The sequence below is a fragment of the Carcharodon carcharias genome, chromosome 13 (assembly GCF_017639515.1).
Source record: "Carcharodon carcharias isolate sCarCar2 chromosome 13, sCarCar2.pri, whole genome shotgun sequence".
Classification (NCBI taxonomy): Eukaryota; Metazoa; Chordata; class Chondrichthyes; order Lamniformes; family Lamnidae; genus Carcharodon; species Carcharodon carcharias.
Genome location: NC_054479.1, coordinates 21,706,496 through 21,726,889, shown reverse-complemented (window position 1 = coordinate 21,726,889; position 20,394 = coordinate 21,706,496). Strand labels below are relative to the sequence as shown.

Here is a 20,394-nt window from a genome sequence, read left to right as displayed (position 1 = left end):
CAGGAAACGATAGGCCAGTTAATCTAACATCTGTCATTGGAAAAATGCTAAAATATATTAAGGGTGTGGGAGCAGGAGACCTAGAATATTGTAATACAACCAGGCAGAGTCAACATTTTGTGAAAAGGAAATGATGTTTGACAAATTTATCAGAGTTCTTTGAAGATGTAACAAGCAGGGTGAATAAAAGAGAACCAGCAGATGGAGTGTATTTGGGTTTCCAGAAGGCCACATAAAAGGTGTTGCATAGGATAAGAGCTCATGGTGTTGAGGGTGATATTTTAGTATTTGTATGGGATTGGTTAACTAACAGGAAACAGAGTCAGGATAAATGGGTCATTTTCAGATCGGCAAACTGTAACTAGTGGAGTGTCGCATTGATCAGAGCTGGGGCCTCAAACCATTTACAATCTCTATTAGTGACTTGGATGAAGGGACCAACTGTGTGGTGACTAAATTTGCTGCTGATACAATTATAGGTAGGAAAGCAAATTGTGAGGATACAATGAGTCTGCAAAGGGATATAGGTAGGTTAAGTGATTGGGGAAGAAAACTGGCAGATGGAGTATAATGTGGGAAAATGAGCTTTTCCACTTTGGCAGGAAGAATAGAAAATCAGAATATTACTTAAATGGAAAGAGACTGCAGAAATCTGTAATACATGGGGATCTGGTGTACTTGTACCTGAACCATAGATGCAGGTACAGCAAGTAACTAGGAAGACAAATGGAATGTTAGCCTTGATTGTAAGAGGTATGGAGTATAAAAGTAGATAAGTCTGCCTGCAGCTGTACAGGGCATTGGTGAGAATGCATTTGCAGTACTGTGTACAGCTTTGGCCTCCTTTCTTAAAGAGGAATATACTTAGATTAGAAGCAGTTCAGGGAAGGTTCACTAGGCTGATTCCTCGATGAAGGTGTTGTGTTAGGAGCAAAGGTTGAGCGGATTGGGCCTGGATTCATTTGAGATGAGAAAAATGAGGTGATCTTATTGAAACATGTAAGATTTGGAGGGGGCTTGACAGGGTAGATACTTTTTATTATTCATTTACACGATGTGGGTTTTGCTGGCCAGACCAGCATTTATAGCCCATCCCTTATTGCCCTAACTTGTGCCTTGTAGATGGTGGACAGGCTTTGGGGAGTCAGGAGGTGGGTTACGCGCCACAGGATTCCTAGCCTCTGACCTGCTCTTGTAGCCACAATATTTATATGGCTAGTCCAGTTCAGTTCCTGGTCAATGGTAACCCCCAGGATGTTGAAAGCGGGGGAGTCAGTGATGTTAATGCTATTGAACATCGAGGGGCAATGGTTAGATTCACTTGTTGCAGATGGTTCTTACCTTGCACTTGTATGGTGCAAATGTTACTTGCCACTTGTTAGCCCAAGCCTGGATATTGTCTAGATCTTGCTGCATTTGGACATGGACTGCTTCAGTATTTGAGGAGTCCTGAATGCTGAACATTGTGCAATCATCAGCGAACATCCCAACTTTTGACCTTATGATGGAAGGAAGGTCATTGATGAAGCAGCTGAAGATGGTTGGGCCTAGGGCACTACCCTGAGGAACTCCTGCAGTGATGTCCTGGAACTGAGATGATTGACCTCCAACAACCACAACCATCTTCCTTTGTGCTAGGTATGACTCCAACCATTAGGGAGTTTTCCTGATTCCCACTGACTCCAGTTTTGCCAGGGCTCCTTGATGCCACACATGGTCAAATGCAGCCTTGACGTCAAGGGCAGTCACCTCACATCACTAGGAGGATGTTTTCTCTGATAGGAGAATCGACAACTAGGGGCAACAAATGCTGGCCTTGACATGAAAGATTTTTTTAAAATTCCGCACTTTTATATGATGATTATTATATAGTACAGTATTATAATATAGATTGGGGGGGTTACGTGATTGCTAATGCAATCTAACTAATTTACTAATCCAAGAAGAGTTCTTCATACAATAAATGCCATAACAAATTTTAATGGTAATTGTAGTTAATATTGTAATATGCCTCTAAGGGACTGCAGCATGACATCACTAGAAAGGAAGTGTATCAAGCAATTAAGTTGTAGTTTTGCTTTTGTTTTCAGCAGAGCATGCACATGCACAGCTCTGCAGTTTTGATGTCTTCAAGTTTTATATCCATGCATATCTGTTCTTAATAAATGGACCTATGTGTTTACTCAATGAATGATTGGTGCCTCTATATCATTACAGAAACGCAACAGTTAACACAATTCATTTATGCACTTGGGTCTTAATGGCTCACCAATACTTGTTAAGTGGGCATCCAGCTCAAATAATAGCCCAACCCTGAACCAAGCCAAATCTTTCTACATGACCAGTTGCACATGATACCAGAAGGTGGCAGCTGTCCTTAGAATGGTAAAAAAAAGTCAAAGACAGATTATCCAGAGGAGAGAAGGAAGAAGAAAATATGTATGGAATGTTTAGTGTTGTTTCCTATACATATATATTGTCCAAACTAATGTTTTCTATACATGTATATAATCTTCAGTAATGCCTATACGTATATTGAACCCTCAGTGAATCCTTTATTCATGTACATTCCCTCCTAAGTGTCTGCAATACACGTATATAAACCTTAGTGAGGCCCTTACATGAGTATATATAGCATTCAGTAGTATCCCTACATAGGTATGTAACGCTCAGTGATGCCCCTAAATTAGAACAAATACCAGGAACCTCCTAGGCGATTCTCCTGATCATCAGAAACCCTGGATAGACCCATAAACTGGCTTTCTATCCCAGTAAAGTTATAACAGTTAACTAGGGGAACCCTGGAGGAAATTCCTGGTGACATTCCTCAGTGATACAGGTATAAAGCTTTCAGTGTTATCTCTAGAAATGTATATAATCCTCAGCGAAGAACCCCTAGCAATGTTTATGGTTCTGAGTTATGCCCCATAAAAATCCCACATGCTGAATGTGCCTTTTTTGCCAACCCTTGGTAAACAACAGAGAAGATGTGGCATTCTGAACAAAGAAAGTGGTCATTGTAACCTGCTGAGTGCTAACCATACAGAACATACTGAGGCAGTGATACGTTTCAAAATAGCAACTCCCACCTTACTTTGTGAACCCAAACCTGGGGAAGTGAATACTGTTTTTGATGAATATGGTGAAATTCTGGGCCCTTGTCAATATAGAGTCCCTGCAAAAGTAGAGTGAAAATATGCTTTTAGAATACTGAAGTAAATAAAACTGACTACACATTAATATGCTCCTGTAAGTAGCAAGTAGCTCAGGTAACTTCTTAGTGCAAAAAAAGGCTCAAAGGAAAACAAATTAACTTTAGTTAACAGCTAACTTAACACTTGAAACTTCAGTATCATTTCGGTAAATTTGCACAGTAACCCCTTTCAAGACAGATACAACTTTGAGGTTCAGTGTTGTACCTGGTATTCCATCATAAACTGAAGAATCACTTCTTCGTTGTTGTATTCCAACACCTTTGAGATAAAGAGCAGCATCTATTGGCCTACTTTAATTTTTTTGTATGTTTGCACTGGCCTTTAATAATGTGTGTACATGGAGATCCACATTCCTTTGCACCTCTACGGTCCCTATTTTCTCTCCATTTAAAAATTCTTCTGATGGATAACCATACATGCTCCCATAATAAATTACCAAATCAGTAGGCCATTTAATTTTTTTCATTTAGTTTGTTTATGTAACTTTGTAACTTCCTGTTTCCATCTATACAACTAACTAAGTGTAATCTGCAATCTTGCATAGAACTACTCTTCCCCTCCATACGTCCCAAGATTTCTGCTGCCTCCAGAAACTCTATTTTGGCTACTGCACTGCCAGATGTCCCATCCTTCAATCAATGAGAAACCTGGTTCTGAGAGATTCTCTGCTGGGAGTTCAACTTGTATGAGTAATGGGATATAAAGATTGAAGTTAGCGTGATTTGGACAAGTGCAAAGCCCACTGAACTATACTACTACTGATCAAGGAGGACCAATAAAAAAAAATGTACCACATAGCTGGGAATCTTCTCACTACTCTGTGGGAAAAAAGTTTATTTTAATTTCTATTCTCAGTTTAGGCTTGTATTATTCTGCTCCTTTTCTGGGACTTTCAGGCCTTGCACCATGCTTATTTTGTACTCTGTGTTAAATTGACAGTGCAAACAAGACTTAATTCTATCTGGGGCACAGTTGTTAAAAGCCATCCCATTCTGCCTGGTATTTAGTTACGGCAGCCCATTGCTGAGTAATTGCAGGTTGTGCTTGGAAGCCATCTGAAAATAACAAGCATTGAGTTATTGTTGTTTGCCCATTTTCACAGCCTTCCATGTACACCATGTGGTACCTCTGAGATAGTCCATTCTCCACTGGACACCAAGCGTAGACCTCGCATGTCTTTATCAAATCATGATGAGTTACACATCTCCCAGTTTTCAATCCTGTGCAGGGAAAGCCATTGTTAACATTGTCAATCACAATCCAAATTTTTAAATTAATCTTTTTTATTAAGACAATGTATATTCAAACTCATTAGCTAAAATAACATCATTAGAGGAAGCATAAGAATTGAGGAGGGTCTTTTCATTTAAAACTGAACAGTTTTATAAGCAATCTTTTCTTTTGGATAGCTGACATCATCTTTGACATATCAGAACAGGGGTCTCTGGGAGAATATCTATATTTTCAGAGGGTCTTCAGGAATGTGATAGTATTTGCAAGCAGCCGCCGAATAGAAAACTTTGAAAATCTAGGTTAATTTTGGTCAAGTCCAACAACAAAAACTTGCATTGATATAGCGTTTTTAATGTACTTGGACACCTCACCTCACATAAGCATTGTCAAATTAAATTTGGTACTGAGCCATATAAGATGTTAGAGCAGTTAAGCAAAAGTTTGGTCAATGAAGTACTTTTTAAGGAATGTTTTAAAAGGAGGAGAGGTAGAGAAGCAGAGAGGGGCACACAGCTTTTGGCACACAGGTGCCAACAGATGTTCACAGGCTATGGGGAGAATGTTAAAAATGCAGTTGAGCAGTGCAGGGAGTCATCACCCTCCTGGCATTGTGGAGGCATAAGAGGAGTGGAGGGGATAAGCCAAGGGAGCTAAGGGAGTTCAGTGAGGACGGGAGGGAGGTACCCCCTTTGTTTCTTTTTCTAATTTTTTCATCATGCAGGAATTGATTCTTGCTCTACTACAGGACTCTGTCACATGAGCAGGGACATATTATACGTGAAATGTTAATGTTTTTATTTTATTTGCTGTTGGAAATGTTATCCCGCCAGTGGAAGCAGTTTCCTAAAAAATGCAAAGGCTGCTTGGCCTTTTTGCCTGCCTGCCAACTATAAGGTTGGACAGGCAGCGAAAAATTTCTTTCAATTATAACTTTAATGGCCTTAATAGGGCTTTTAATTGTCGGCCAGCACACTGCCAAATCGCGTCTGCCGACTGAAATATCGCGCATCATTTTGTGCTCGGTTTGGTCAGGCCTACAAGTTCTGGCCTTGGAGTTCTGGGAAAGATGAGCGCTGATTTAGAAGGGAACAACACATTAAAGGACTTTTGAGAGGAAAGGGAAGTTGGATACTGCAAAGTAATTTGCAAGGACCTGAGGGGTAAAGGTGTTTTTTAAGAGAGGGGCATAACCATAGATTTGAAGGGGAGGGGAATAATGCCAGAGGGGAGAGAAGTGCAAGCATTTTGCAGAATAAAAGAGCAATTCTTAAGGAAGGGCAGTTCCCAAATCCACATGAACAGCTAATATCAGTCAGAGCATTAAATGGTAAAGATCCTGAAGCTTGCAATATGTGACAGACTCCTTGCCTTATTTCCCCACCCTGTATTGAACAGCTAATAATCTAAAGAAAGGTTTTCCACCCATAATATTCAATGACATAATGATTGTGTAGCTCATTCCACCTCCTATTACCTGTGTCTTTGCACCCCCACCCAACCTTTCCTCAGCCTTGTCTGTTCATACTGTACCATTTCCAAGCAATTCCATCTCTCCAGCCACACAATCTAAGTCAGATGTGCATTTAGATCCAGGAACATTGGCACTCTATGGAAGAATTTAATAGAGAATTAAGCCCTTTTATTGAAGAAAAAGTTTTTAAATTGAGGACTCAGTGCTAAAATGTCAACAAACCACAAGTAAATTGCAATTCTTGGAATAATGTTTGACTCTATTAAATTAGGATTCTATGACATCCAATTACAAGAAAATATATAAAGAGCAATGGCAAATAAAAACTGAAAGTGTTGTAAATTATAGCATCTACAAAAGAAAAGACAGGTTAATGTTACATTTGAGATCCTTCATCAAAACCAATTAGACTGAGAACTAACCACACAAGGAATATGGACAAACTTGTCATTTGCTCTTCAATGGCACCATATACTAATTATTATGCTAAGGAGCTGTGTCGCTCATGTCTGAAGTGATTTATGCAGCCCTTAGCTGAATTGTGGGCAAGTAAAATCCTTGGTGCTGCGTTTAGAGCACTGAATGCAAAACAAGGAGGTGATACTTTTTCACAACCTGACTGAAGCAGCCTTTTCTATAGCAGTCCTGTAGATCTTAATCTGGAATTGGAGTATTGAATACAGGTGTGAGTATTCATTATAGGAAGGATATAAAAGTCATTGGAAGGTACTGGTTTGATTTGTAGGATGTTACCAAGGATAAAGGGTAATAATTACAAGAGGCCTGAGAATTTAGGATGTTTTTCACTAGAGTTAAGCTAAAGGGGTGAGAATAGAATCATTACAACACAGGAGGCCTTTTTGGGTCATTGTGTCCATACTGACCCTCCCAAGGAGCAATTTGCATACTGATGAGGTCTTCAAGAGTCTCAAAGTTTGTGATGATGGAACTGGTTACTTCCACTGGTCTGTGGTGGTAATGAGGTTGTGCAAATTTTTATATAATCCTAAAAAGAATTTATGGGGAAAACAAAAATAAAGTAGATAGAGGGCAGTTACAACGCTACAAACAGCTGTTGATAAACAGTATATAAAGTATTTTAAAGAGAGATTAGATAGTTGTTTTTAAAGAAGTGGAACATTAAAATTTATGGCGAGCGAGTTAGAGAGTGGGATTAGATTAGATGGCTCACATGGAGAAAACCAGCGAAGTTTTGATGGGCCAAATGATCCATTTCAGTGCTATGTTTCTATGGGTGACACTTTCCGGCCCCTCCCACCGGAGGGGTCTTCTGGTCCCACTGAAGTGAATGCAAGTTTGAATGGCCCGTTGCATCCACCGTGGGGGAACCCGCCACAGGGAGGCTGGAAAACTCCGGCCTATAACTCTACATCTCACGAAGGAACAGAAAGCCATGTTGTTAGTTTGCTGTATGTGCTGGCTGTCAGGGCCTGTCACTATTATGTCAATGCTGCTCCAATCTGCACAGAACCCATAACAATGGCAGTGATATTCCTCTTCTTGTGATCCAGGGATTTGGCCCAACAGTGCCCCCAGTGGTGACCTGAGTGGAATTTGCAGGTCAGGGGGAGGACTCTTCATTTTCAAGGATCAGAGATGTGTACGCAGATCTCTGAGGCCACCTGCCCATGCCTACTACAAACTCTGGCATTTGCCTATCTCTTGGGGGATTTATACAGACCATGCCCCACTAGACCTCAACATTGGTCCTACTCAGGCCCTGAACAAAGAACCATTCTGAAGCTTTTTAAAAAAAATTACATTTGGAGGCGTGGAAACTTGGCCTGGAATCTGCTGGTGGGGCCCTTGTAGAGATTTGTATGACTCCACTCACTCAGGATACTCACTGCTACACTAGATTTCACTGGAGTCTGAGAAGCAGCAACTTATAGTTTAGAGAATCCCTGTCCAGCTCTGCTCCCCTGTCATTTGCCTTGTTAGGTGGAGACTGAGGTTCAGCCTTCCTACGAGACATCTATGTCCAAATGCAGTGGAAATGCATCCACACCTCTACCGTTTTCTTCAGGGCGCTACTGGCTGCTCTATCATCAGAGATAAGGGAGACTAGCAGACACCCTGCCCACCACACCGGGGAATTTTGGGACTAGTCAGTCGAGTAAACCTTCAGCCTTACCTCAGGACAGGTGTGCAGTCTTTGTAATGGGGTTGTTATCGTTCGGACAGTGATGCTGAAAACATCTCGACCCTAGAATGGAATTTGGGAGAAACCAGTCATTAGTTCAAGATAGTTGGGAAGAATTAGGATTCCATGAGAGCAGTTTGGAAGTCACAGGTATTCCATCAGGACAGGTGGGAGGCAGCTGGATTCATTCTATACAGGTGAGGGATAGAGGAAGCAATATTCACTAACCATTTTCCTCTGTTAAATTAAGATTTAGAAACTGGATTTGTGTGAGGTGCTGTGTGGATGGTGTGTGCTCTGTTGCCATGAAGATTCCCTTATACCTCAGCGTATAAAAACAGTCCTGTAAAATTTCAAACCACAGGTGTAAATCTTGGCTCAGTGGTGGCTGCCCTCCCACTGGAGACATGAGCATACAATCCAGGCTGGCATTTCAATGCAGTACTGAAGGATTATTGCAGTTGGAGTTGGGCCTGATTTTAATTTTACGCAAGTGGATGGGTTAAAATTGGGCCCGGACTGAGTGTGCAGAGTGGCAGCTGTGACCAAAGCCACTTAGTTCAATCTGTGCAATGTCTTCATGTAATAGTATAAAATAATCAATTCACTACACTTCCCAAAATCAATTGATTGTTTTGTTTGACTTAAACAAAGTAACTCCCAACTACCTTTCTATATTCTTGTCCTAGCTTGGTTAAAGCTCACCCACACAGCTTCCTATTTTGAAACCCGATTGCTTTTATATATCTGTTCCTATCTCCTATGTTCCTTTGTTCAAAAGGAGAGAACAGAACATGTGCTAGACAATCTCTGCTAAGCACCTGGAAACAGCGACCTACGAACACAATAAGAATGAACGGTTCATTGATTTCCGAGTCAAATTAATTTTTAAAATTCTTTCATGGGAAGTGAGTGTCACTGACAAGGCCAGTAATTGTTGCCCATCCCCTGATTGCCCTTGAGAAAGTGGCTGAGAGCCGCCTTCTTGAACCATTGCAGTAGGTACACCCACGGTGTTGTTGGGGAGGGAGTTCCAGGTTTTTGGCCCAGTGAGGGGGCAGTGACATAGTTCCAAATTAGGATGGTTTGTGGCTTGGAGGGAGACTTGCAGGCGGCAGTGTTCCCATGTGTTTGCTGTCCTTGTCATTCTAGGTGGTAGAGGTCACGGGTTTGGAAGATGCTTTCAAAGGAGGCTTGGCAAGTTGCTGCTAGTGCATCTTGCATATGGCATGTGCTGCCGTCACTGTGCAAGATGGTGGATGGGATGGAAATTATGTGGGTTGCTTTGTCCTGGAGAGTGTTGAAGCATTGCATTTTATAGCACAAGAGAAACTACTCATTTGTTTAGCATTTTAGCTTTTTTTTTGCAAACTTGCATGTTTTGCTTTGAAGTGCAACCCTTTAAATTGGCTGACTTGCCTACTACATTAAAACAGTGACTATAAAAGTGCTTAATTGGCTGTAAAGTCCTTTGGGATGTTCTGAGGTCTTGGAAAGCGCTGTATAAATGCAAGTATTTCTTTCTTTAAATGTACATTTTTTAATCCAAATCCTTTATATTAAAAATGATCAAAGAATCCCAAAATGTAAAAGCTGATCTAAGGTGGAATTGCAGTTGAGCAACTACAGTCATAGCGGGCAGTATTTAATGGAGATGATGAGGGTCTCAGCTATCAGCTGGAGAGCCAGCAAGAGGCCCACTTTCGGGAAACCTGACAAATTAAGTGCCAGTTAGGCATTACACCTAACCAAGGCCCAGGATCGTCGATAGACCTAGGCACAGGTGAGTGATGATGGGAGGGTCGGCAGCAAGGATAGTGGTTGGCTCTCAGCAGCTCCCTCTTCCTGATGCCAACTGCCTTGAACACACACTGAGTGCCTTTGAGACAGTTTGCTTTTTGGGCTTCCCACATGCAAATTCCCCTGTCCATCACAGAGTGAATACCAGCGATGGTGGGATGAGGACCCTAAATTGGCATTAAATGCCTGCTTAAGGGCCTCAATTGGCAGTAGGGTGGGAAGACCTTCCACAAGTCTTTCTGCCACCCTCCCAACTGATTAAATGCCCTCCTGCCACCAAACCTGCCACGGGGGAGGGCATTAAATTTGGCCCAGTGCCTAGGCAGAAAAAAAAATCGTTTCAGATTCCTGCTCCTGACCAGTGACTCTGCTGGAAAATTCTCATCCACTGAGGCCAGTATTCTACTTATCCTTAGTTTTCTCAATATTTGAATATCCTTCTAGTACCAAGTGTCTAGCTGACCTGTGAAGAGGGGACACTTGAAAAAATTCAGGAGTCATTGGCACCCATACTGCTGCAGGACTCAGTGTCTTCAGCAGAAAGAGCACCCTCCAGTCCTCACCTCTGGTGGATTGACATATTCCGCAACATCCCATATTTTAATTCCCATGGAGGAATTTGAAATTCCAACTCCTTTCATCTTGGTGATGACAGAACTCTCTGGAGCATTCTCTCTTTCTTGGTATGCCTTTTGGATGATGAAAACATATCTGCACCAATCAGAAACAAGAATTATTAATTGGGGGTTAACCTGGCACACAGGTGTGTGCAGGCTTTTTCTTCTTTCTCTCATGATGGTGGCTTACAAGTTTCAGTTAAATTAACCTAATGTTGGCTATTATTGATACCTTCAAAAGAGGCCTTCACTTGTTCTTGTCCCACATAGAACTAACTGCCCAGTCACATCTTCCAAACAGTAGAAAACTTGCTAGCATTGGGATTTGGTGGTATCAGTCTATCCTTTCCTTCCACACATCAATTATTCTGCTCTTCTACAGTGGTCCAACTGAGCACAATAATCATGTGGTCCCTATTTGCATCAAGTTTTGCTTTCCTTGGCATTAATCCATTTCAGTTTAGACATAGTTCGGACCTGAGACCTAATTTGGAGCAAGACTTGGGCCAATGTCTTTGGCTGCACATTACAGGTGAGGTGTAGTCAATTTCTCACCCATGTTGTTTTCAGTTTGGTTTTACTGTTCCTCTCCCTTCGATAAAACAGACTCATATTGAAGTCAACTGGTTGATTATGCAATGAAATTGCTATAACTGAAATTGCTGAAACTAACACAAATAGCTGTACAACTGACCTCAAAGTTAAACTCAAAAACACATTAACTAAAAGATTCATTAAAATGATTAAATGTTTGTATGGCATTTTGTAACAGTAGTTACCTTTCATTAAAGGCCCCCAAGGACCCCTTTAAGCATTGCCAACTAGTCCTTTCAATGCTTGGGACTGCAGTTAGCATTTCTCCTTGAATGTTGCAATTGACATCATACAACAGGCATACGGACTTTTAGCGACTTTCTGCCTGTTCGGGGTGTGGGTCATGGATTCTGATTTAACGGCCTGCCAGAAAGTTGTGTCAGGTGGACAAGCGAGTATACCAGAGTTTCAGCTGCCACTCGCCCATCTTTCAAGAACTGGGTGGCTGGCAGTTGAAAGTCTCTCCCCCAGTATTTTTAAAATACAACAGACATGACACTATACAAAGTAATCTTCTGTCACACCCTGGAAGAGGCCAACAGCAAAGAAGCTGAGGAATGCAACAACTTTGACGACACCAGTGAAACGCTGCTGGCTGTGGCAGTTGATTGCAACTCTTGTTACAGGAGACAACACGGCTTTGTGACAATCTGTCCAGAGAAGTACAGCTTCTGTATGCACTGTTCTTTGTTGTAAGGTTGTTTGGTAAGAGATCTGGCGGCTTGTGTGGTTAAACAAACTATTTATTGTTAACACACAGCTATATACATATCTCCAAGAACAGCCCTGTCAAGGTGCTATCTTCAAGCCGACTTCTCTCAGAATCTGTCTACCTACAGTCTACCACCACGTGACTCTCTACATCATAATACGGCTGGCATAATTTTCCCAGCCTCACATTAACCTTTGCTAACCCAAACACCCTTATACTACAACCCCCCTCCAAGTCCTTAACCAAATTTATTTGCAATATAATATTTCCATGCTACCCCTTCTCCCCCAAGTCTCTGATTTTACAAATTCAGAAGGTCTGGAGGGTTTTAATTCTCTCCTAGATCTCATTCTCTCCCCATTCAAAGGACTGGTAGTCTTACTTGCTTCGGGCTGACTTTGTTGGTTCAGAGTTGAAATTGTAGAGCTTGGTGTTAATACTCGGGTTTCAATATCTGCTTTGCTTCTTGTGCTTTTTTAGTATTAGGTTTTTCTTTGTTGACCATCCATCTTCTTTGATCGGACACTATGGGCTTATTCCGTTCCTTCCGGAGGGAATGTTCACTCCACACTCCATTCATTCCTGAGGTGTGCTCAGGTTTATTCTTTCCATGGAGTCTTCCATGTTCCTCCTGGAAGTTGACATTTCCAAAATGGAACCTTCATTTCTGTTTGTTTCACAATTTTACCCAAATATTTCTTTACTCTTTTATTTTCAGTTCTTTTACAAGCTGATCAATCTTATCATTCAGCTTAGCAACTACTCATTGCTTTGTCACTGATAGTTTCAACACAGCTTTTTCTGAAGTAGTATTTAAAATCTTCTTTAACTCATGTTTTTTCAGGGCCACATATTGGTTCTTCAAAGTGTTTTTCAGGGCAGCAATGTCTTTGAGTACCTTTTCTGCCTACTGTTGTGCCTGGCTGTGCTTCTGGTTGAGTTCTTCCAACTTAGCTTTGATACAAACATTTTCCTGTGGAATAGCTTAATTTTCTCTTTGCAGGTTTTGTTACATCAGATAACTTTGCTTCATTCACAGCCATCTGCTCACTTTGTACTGCCACCTGCTGTTGCAGTTTGGGTACTGCATCAGCATTTTTGCTTCTCAGCCTCTTCTTTCCTCTGCACTAAATTCTTCGGCTCATGCACTTCATTGTACTGACATGGTCTGCAATCATCTTGTGTTTTGTTTGGGTATTCTCCCCTTTGCCCTGGGGTCTCGTTGTCCTTTTGGTGCTTTATTGATATGGTGTTCTATATCTTTTTTAAAGTCTGTGTTCACGACAACTTTGAGTTTAAAATACTTGTCAAAGACTTTTACTATTTCCCCAAATCTGGTTGAGGATTCATCTATATCTCATCTTATGATTACACTGCCAACAATTTCACCAAATTAGCACAATTATGTATTAACTTGCACTTCCTCTGATTTCTTACTTAAGCCTGATATATTCCTGTAATCTAAATATTTTCTTCTCCATGATGCCCAATTTTGCGCTTGGTTCAGCCATTGCATGAGCTCATTTTGGTCTAGTAGTTTTAATTTACTATCCATGGCTGTTTGGTTCTTTTTCCTAAGAGGGGAGTACGTCTTTTATTTTTTTCAAGATGAAGCCACAGTAACCATTTTTTCTCTTCTTCCTGCACTTGTTGGGTTTTGGTTCCCATCGTGATCTCAGAGCTGTCTTTAAAACTTTGTGATTCTGCAGGAAACCTTTCAAACTAGCAGTTTTGCCAGTGATTTGCTTCTCTGAGCTTGGAAAATTGATTTGAAGGTTTTTTTTTTTGCTCAGCCTTCTGTTTTAACTTTTTTTTTTATTCATTTGAGTTCGGCCAGCACATGGTTATGGAGCCAACTCCAAACCTGGCTGCAGCATTCTTCCAGCTGAGCACATTAAACTATGCTCTGCTTAATAGGTGCCTTGATTATTTTTTAAAATGTTAGATTAGCCTTTGAGTGAATTTTGCTCACACATTTGTGATCTGGCTAGGTCCTTTGACTCTGTGTTTGATCAGGTTTGGCAATGGACCTCCACATGCTCTGGTGGAATCCTTTTCAGCAGTGGATTTTTCTTCTCTTCAGCCTCCATGTCAGCAATGGAGCTTTGTTAGTCAATCTCCAGCTGTGTCTTTGATTTAGGCACACTTCGCTCAGGTCAGACTGCAGTGTCTTTATTTTTTCATTCTGTGGAATTTTGGGGTCCTTCACCTGCTGCCACCATGTTGTAAAGTTGTTTGGTGTTTCACTAAGAGGTCTGGAGGCTTGTGTGGTTGAACATAAACCATTTGTTGTTAACACGCAACTGCATACATCTCTCCAAAGTATAGCCCTGTCTAGGTGCTATCTGCATACTGACTTCTCTCAGACTCCTTTCAACCACAGTCTATCATCATGTGACTCTCTACATCATATTGTGGGCAGTATTGTTTCCCCAGTCCCACATTAACCCTTACTAACCCAAACACCCTTATACTATCTCCTTAGAGAACTGCCTGGTCTCTAAACTCTGTGGAGTTTGAGGTTTCCTGTAAGTTCGCCTCCATCTATAGGGCCTCCTTTTAGAAAAAAGATAAATCCTGTAAATGTTCAGAACAATTTATAGCAGCAATAAACATTTTGAAATTGGCTTAATAGCAAATAATCACAATGTAATACAAAATATCTCCCCAAACTCACTGAATGTTTGATATGATGAGCAACTGACCACCCCTGCTAATGTCTCTAGAAATAATCATCCACCGACATAGACACGTGGGCAGAATCAGGAACTAGCAGTATAAATATGCACAAAATGAAAAATGGCATTGTTCCTCATGACTGCATCATTTGACCCTGATTTCCATTTATTCATTAGACGCCCCCCCCCCCACCCCCCGATCCAATCATTTCTAGTGGGTGCTCTCACCAGCTAAATCAAGGACCATCCAATAATTAACATGACCAGTAATAAGTCCATTCCAATACCAGCCTGTTATTAGATGCAAATAGGGTGGTGACAGCAAAAATATCACCCCCTTACTGACTGAAGCAGAGACTCTGGCCAGAATTTTCCACTCCCATTGATGGCAGGCATCATGGCGGGCGTGAGCGGACAATATGGCAAGAAGGCCAAATATCGGTTTTATGCCGCCATGAAACCAGCTTGCGATAGTCCGCTCCATCCCTCAATGGCGGGCCGCATTTCTCATTGTCCAACGTTGGGAACTTAATTTTAATGTATTTGCATCTCATCGTTGAACACCCACACTGGAATCATACCCAACGTTAAACTTACCATCCACATCAGCGTGTTTTCAGATGAACGTGATTTACGACTGCCTTTAAAAGGCGTGCCCGTGGTGAGCTGAACCTCGATGGGAGCTCGGACATGAGTGCACACAAGCCTGCACCTGAGCTTGTGAACATTACCCGTAGCACATCAAGGGAGAGGTGCCGTGCCTTCAGTGGGGGTACAGGCAAGTTGCTTTTTCCAGCAGGCTTTCAGTGCAGTGCCAGGCCCAGGGCACCAGTGCGGGTGAGGCTGGGGACGGGGTGGGGGGTGGCACAGCAGGGTAGCACAGCCGAAAGGACATACACAGGGGTAGGTGTGTGGGGAAGGGGTAGAGAGTGAGGAAAGCAGGCACATATTTGGAAAAGCTTGTCAAAAGTGAGCATTCTTCTGCAGCTGAGACCGTTCAGCAGCAGCTCCATTGACATGTTTGGAGTCAGTTCTCTGAAGCTTTTCTGCCCACTCAAGCAACGCAAAAGCATCAATGTGCCAACAAACGCTCCAGAACCTTTCACTCCTTGGCCACAGACCGCAGATTAATGTGCATTTTATGGGGCTGCAGAACAATTGGATGACTGGGCAAGTTGTAGAATCCCATGCGAAAGATGGCCATGGCACAGTCACTGGTGGAGGTGCTCAGAGCCCCTTGCAATGTCTTTATTCAGGTTTGGACCAGTATCCCTCAGGGTTCAAGCTAACAGCGCGTCCTTGCAGTGCGGGTTAGGAGAATGCCTGCACCTAAGCTAAGCGCACAGCATGCAGTCCAGTGGCCGAAGCTGCTGCCAATCAGTCAAGTGGAGTGGGGCGGAGGTGGGTGGAGTTTTGGGTAGCCATGAAGCACACTACACACTGGCTGTCCAAGTGGTGGCCAGCACTCTCTTGCATGTGTGAAGGGACCTTGAGGCTTAACCGAGAGAGGTTCTTAGGACACATATGTTAACCCGTGCATCTCTTTCTTTGATCTTGCAGGAGATCATCAGGATCATAAAGCCTGGTGATCTGACGGTATGTCTCGTGGGAGCAGAAAAGAAGGAGAAGAGTGCAACAGAGGCACCTGGCTCATCATTGGGAGGAGAACTATGCTCAAGATGAAGGTGCGGCAAGGCCTCCTACACACACAGAAGAAGATCCACAGCGAGCCGTCACTCATAGGTGTCTCACTAGACCCAGGGCCCATAGATAGCACTTGTCATTCCTGCTGATGATTGAGAACCAGTGTCACCGAAGACCGCACAGGTCTAGGGAACTAGCCGGTCAGACATGCCACCTGCTGCAGCATTTGACAGCACGGTGACATGGAGGGCATCCACTGCCAGTGGCTGTAAAAGTGATTGCGGCGCTCAATTTTAACACCTGTGGCTCCTTCCAGGGCTCCACAGGTAACTTGTGCAGGATCCCGCAAGCCTCCACACACAAGTGCACCCAGGAGGTCATGGAAGGCACAGAACTTTGTGCATTTCAACCGGCAAGCCAAGGAGCAAGACCGTTGGGATTTGCACAGATCTCAGGTTTTCCACAGCTTCAGGGTGCCTTCAATTGCACTCATGTGGCACTTAGATCTCCATGGCAAAAAGCAGTCAACTACTTCACCTGCAAGGGCTTCCACTCGCTGAATGTTCAGCTGCTCTGCGACCACAAATGCTTCCTAAAGGTCTGCACACGATTCCCAGGAAGCACCCATGACTCCTACATCCTCAGCAGCTCTCAGATCCCTGACACCTTCCAGGGCCCACAGAGGCTGCAGGGGTAGCTCCTCGGGGACAATGGCTACCCACAGAGGACATGGCTGATGACGCTTGTGTGGCAGCCTCAGATTGCAGCAGAGAGATGCTATAATGAGGCTCATGCTGCGACCCAGACTTTGGTGGAGCAAATGACAGGAATATTGAAAATGAAGTTCCAGTGCATTGACAGGTCTGGTGGAACACTGCAATACAGTCCCCAGAGGGTGTCGTGCATCATTAAAACTTGCTGCGCACTCCACAACATGGCAATACAATAGGGGGAGGCCTGGCTGAGGAGGAGATGGAAGCACTGCACTTCTCCTCCGATGAGGAGGATGTCGGAGGGGATGAGGGTGATGAGGCCCTCGAAGGCGAGGATGCTGGTGATGAGGCCTTTGTGCTGGCCAGGCGAGGCAGGTGTGCTTGTGATGTCCTGATAGCCGCAAGATTCGTGGAGGATGACGATGAGATGCAGTGAGGACAGTCCTGACATCCTCACCTTGTATCTGTGAATGTTTGACATATGTCTGGACAATAGGTTAGATTAGTGGTTGAATGAAAGGGACTATAGGGATGGTGGAACAAAGAAAAAACAGGGGAAGAAGAACAGCTGCTCATGTGAAAATGAACACTGAAGTGGATTGATTGGGCTGCATGATTTGTTTCTGTGTTGGACTTTTATGTAATTCTATATAGATTATCAGACGCAAGACTGCTTAACAGCAATAACAACAAATTTCATTTGTCCAGCACCTTTAATTTAGGGAACACACCACAGCACATTACAGAACTTTGAGGAAAACAGGTGCTAAACCAAATGAAAAGATTAGAAGAGGGTGATCAAAAGCTTGGTCAAAATGATATGCGAATGTACAGAGAAAATTTCTTTGCTATTTTAGAGTCAAGACTGACCAAATAATTTAAATTAGCAGACAAAGAATTTCATTCAAAGTATTTGTATACTCTTATGTTTCAGCATAATTTTAAAAGCAGGTTATCAGATCCCTAAAATCTCAGGGCCAGTTGCCCTTTGACTAATTACAATGACTGATTGACTGATCGTCAATAACCGTTTTGATTTATCTAAAACCCTTACAACAGATTGGTTTTAAAATAGCTTTGGACCCAATGTTCTAAAATAATTAATGCACTGTTTAATGTGGTGTTGAGTTACAAAGACCAACATCCTGCCATTCATAGAGTGGGGGAGGGTTCTGGAGCTGGGATAAGTAGGCTTACAAAGCAAAAGGATAAGACAGCATTGCAGAGCAGCTACTTAGGTAATGATACCCAGATTGTGACAGGAAGGGACAGAGTGCACAAACATAAAAAAACAGCAGCAAATAGAGTCAGATGGACAAAAAATGGTAAAAAGGCACAGTTAATGGTTCTTTACTTAAATGCACAAAGTATTTGGAACAAAATAAATGAATTAACGGCACAAATAGAGATTAATGGGTATGATCTTATAGCCATTATGGAGACATGCTTACAAGAAGATCAAAGCTGGGAACTTAATATTCAGGGGTATGTGACTTTTCGAAAGGACAGGCAGGAAGGAAAGGGCGGTGGGTAGCTTTGTTAGTACGAGGTTGAATAAGTACGATAGCAAGAAATGGTCTTGGATCAGAAGGTGTGGAATCCATATGAGTGGAGGTAAGAAATAACAAGGGGAAGAAGGCACTGGTGAGAGTAGTCTATAGGCCCCCTAACAGTAGCTATGCTGTTGGACAAAGAATAAATCAGGAAATAACGAAGGCATGTAATAAAGGCAGTATATTAATCATGGGTGACTTTAATATATATGTAGTTTAGGAAAATCAAATTGGCAGAGGTAGCCACGAGCAAGAATTCATAGACTGTATTCAGGACAGTTTCCTAGAACAATAGGATCCAAACAGGGATCAGGCTATTTTGGATCTGGTAATGTGTAATGAGGCAGTTTTAATAAATTATGTCCGAGTAAAAGATCCTCTAGGAAACAGTGACCATAACATGGTGAATTTAGCATTCAGTTTGAGTGTGAGAAACTTAGTTCGGAAACATCTGTGCTAAACTTAAATAAGGGTAATTACAAATGAATGAGGGCAGAGTTGGCTGGAGTGGACTGGGAAAGGAGTTTAGCAGAAAAGATGGTTGATGAAAAATGGCAGACATTTAAGAAAATAGTTTATGACTCACAACAAAGATATATCCCAGTGAGGAAGAAGGATTATAGGAAGGATAAACCAAGGAAGTTAAGGATAGTCTCAAAGTGAAAGAAAAAACATACAATGTGGCAAAAATTAGTGGTAAACCAGAGGATTGGGAAAGTTTTAAAAACCAACAGAAGATGACTAAAAAATATAAAGAGGGAGAAAATAAACTCTGAGGGTAAACTAGCAGGTAATATAAAAACTAGACAGTTAGAGCTTCTTTAAGTGTATAAAAGTGAAGAGTTAGGCCAAAGTCAATACAGGCCCCTTAAAGAATGAGGCTGGGGAAATAATAAAGGGGAACCAGGAAATGGCAGAGGAGTTGAATAAATACTTTGCATCAGTCTTCATGGTAGAAGACACTAATAGCATTCCAAACATACTAAATGATCACGGGGCAAAAAGGGGGGCAGGGAGGAAATAAATACAATAACTATCATTAATGACAAAGTACTAGGAAAACTAATGGGGCTAAAGGCTGATAAGTCCCCTGGACCTCATGGGTTGCATCCTAGGGGATATTAAAGGAAGTAGCTGCAGAGATAGTGGATGCACTGGTAGTAATTGTCCTAGAGCCCTTAGATTCTGGAAAAGTCTCAGACGATTGGAAAACTGCCAATGCAACATCCTTATTCAAAAAGAGAGGGAGACAAAGAACAGGTAACTATAGGTCAGTTAGCTTAACATCTGTCATTGGGAAAATGTTAAGGTCTATTATAAAGGATGTAATAGCAGAGCATTTAGAAATGCATAATCTAATCAAGCAGAGTCAGCATGGCTTCATGAAGGGGAAATCATGCCTGACAAATTTGTTAGAACTCTTTCAGGAGATAGCAAGCAGGATAGTTAAATGGGAACCAGTAGATATAATATATTTGGATTTCCAAAAGGCATTCAATAAGGTACCACACATAAGGATTTAATAAGATAAGAGCCTATGGTGTTGGGGGTAATATATTAGCATGGATAGAGGACTGGCTAACTAATAGAAGACAGAGAGTTAGGATGCAGGGGGCATTTTCAGGATGGCAACACGTAATTAGTGGTGTGCCACAAGGATCAGTGCTGGGGCAACAATTATTTACAATATATATTAATGACTTGGATGAGGGAAAGGAATGTACTATCACCAAGATGGCAGATGAAACAAAAATAGGTGGGAAGGGAATTGGTGAGGATGACACAAAGAGTCTACAGAGGGACATAGACAGGTTAAGTGAATGGGCAAAAACTTGGCAGGTGGAATATAATGTGGGAAATTGTGAGGTTATGCACTTTGGCAGGAAGAATGGAGGAGCTGAATATTATTTAAATGGAGAAAGACTGCAGAAAGCTGCAGCACAGAGGGATTTGGGGGTCCTCGTGCATGAATCCCAAAAAGCTAGCATACAAGTTCAGCA

At 42.1% G+C, this 20,394-nt stretch overlaps 1 protein-coding gene across 3 annotated transcripts in view; it reads right to left on the bottom strand.

Annotated features, from left to right (window-relative positions):
• p2rx2 (purinergic receptor P2X, ligand-gated ion channel, 2) overlaps nucleotides 1-20,394 on the bottom strand; it is an 83,298-nt gene that overhangs the window by 56,821 nt on the left and 6,083 nt on the right. For 2 of the 3 annotated variants that reach the window (XR_005944694.1, XM_041201985.1), the window contains exons 2-6: nucleotides 10,447-10,594; nucleotides 8,075-8,146; nucleotides 5,979-6,054; nucleotides 4,342-4,435; nucleotides 3,095-3,175 (exon numbers count right to left, since the gene is read on the bottom strand). Coding sequence is in view for 2 of the 3 variants with exons in the window: in XM_041201985.1 (XP_041057919.1) it covers nucleotides 3,095-3,175; nucleotides 4,342-4,435; nucleotides 5,979-6,054; nucleotides 8,075-8,146; nucleotides 10,447-10,594 (471 nt within the window). In the remaining variant the exon portion in view is untranslated. The remainder of the gene's footprint in view (nucleotides 1-3,094; nucleotides 3,176-4,341; nucleotides 4,436-5,978; nucleotides 6,055-8,074; nucleotides 8,147-10,446; nucleotides 10,595-20,394) is intronic. The other variant, XM_041201986.1, reaches the window with a different exon arrangement.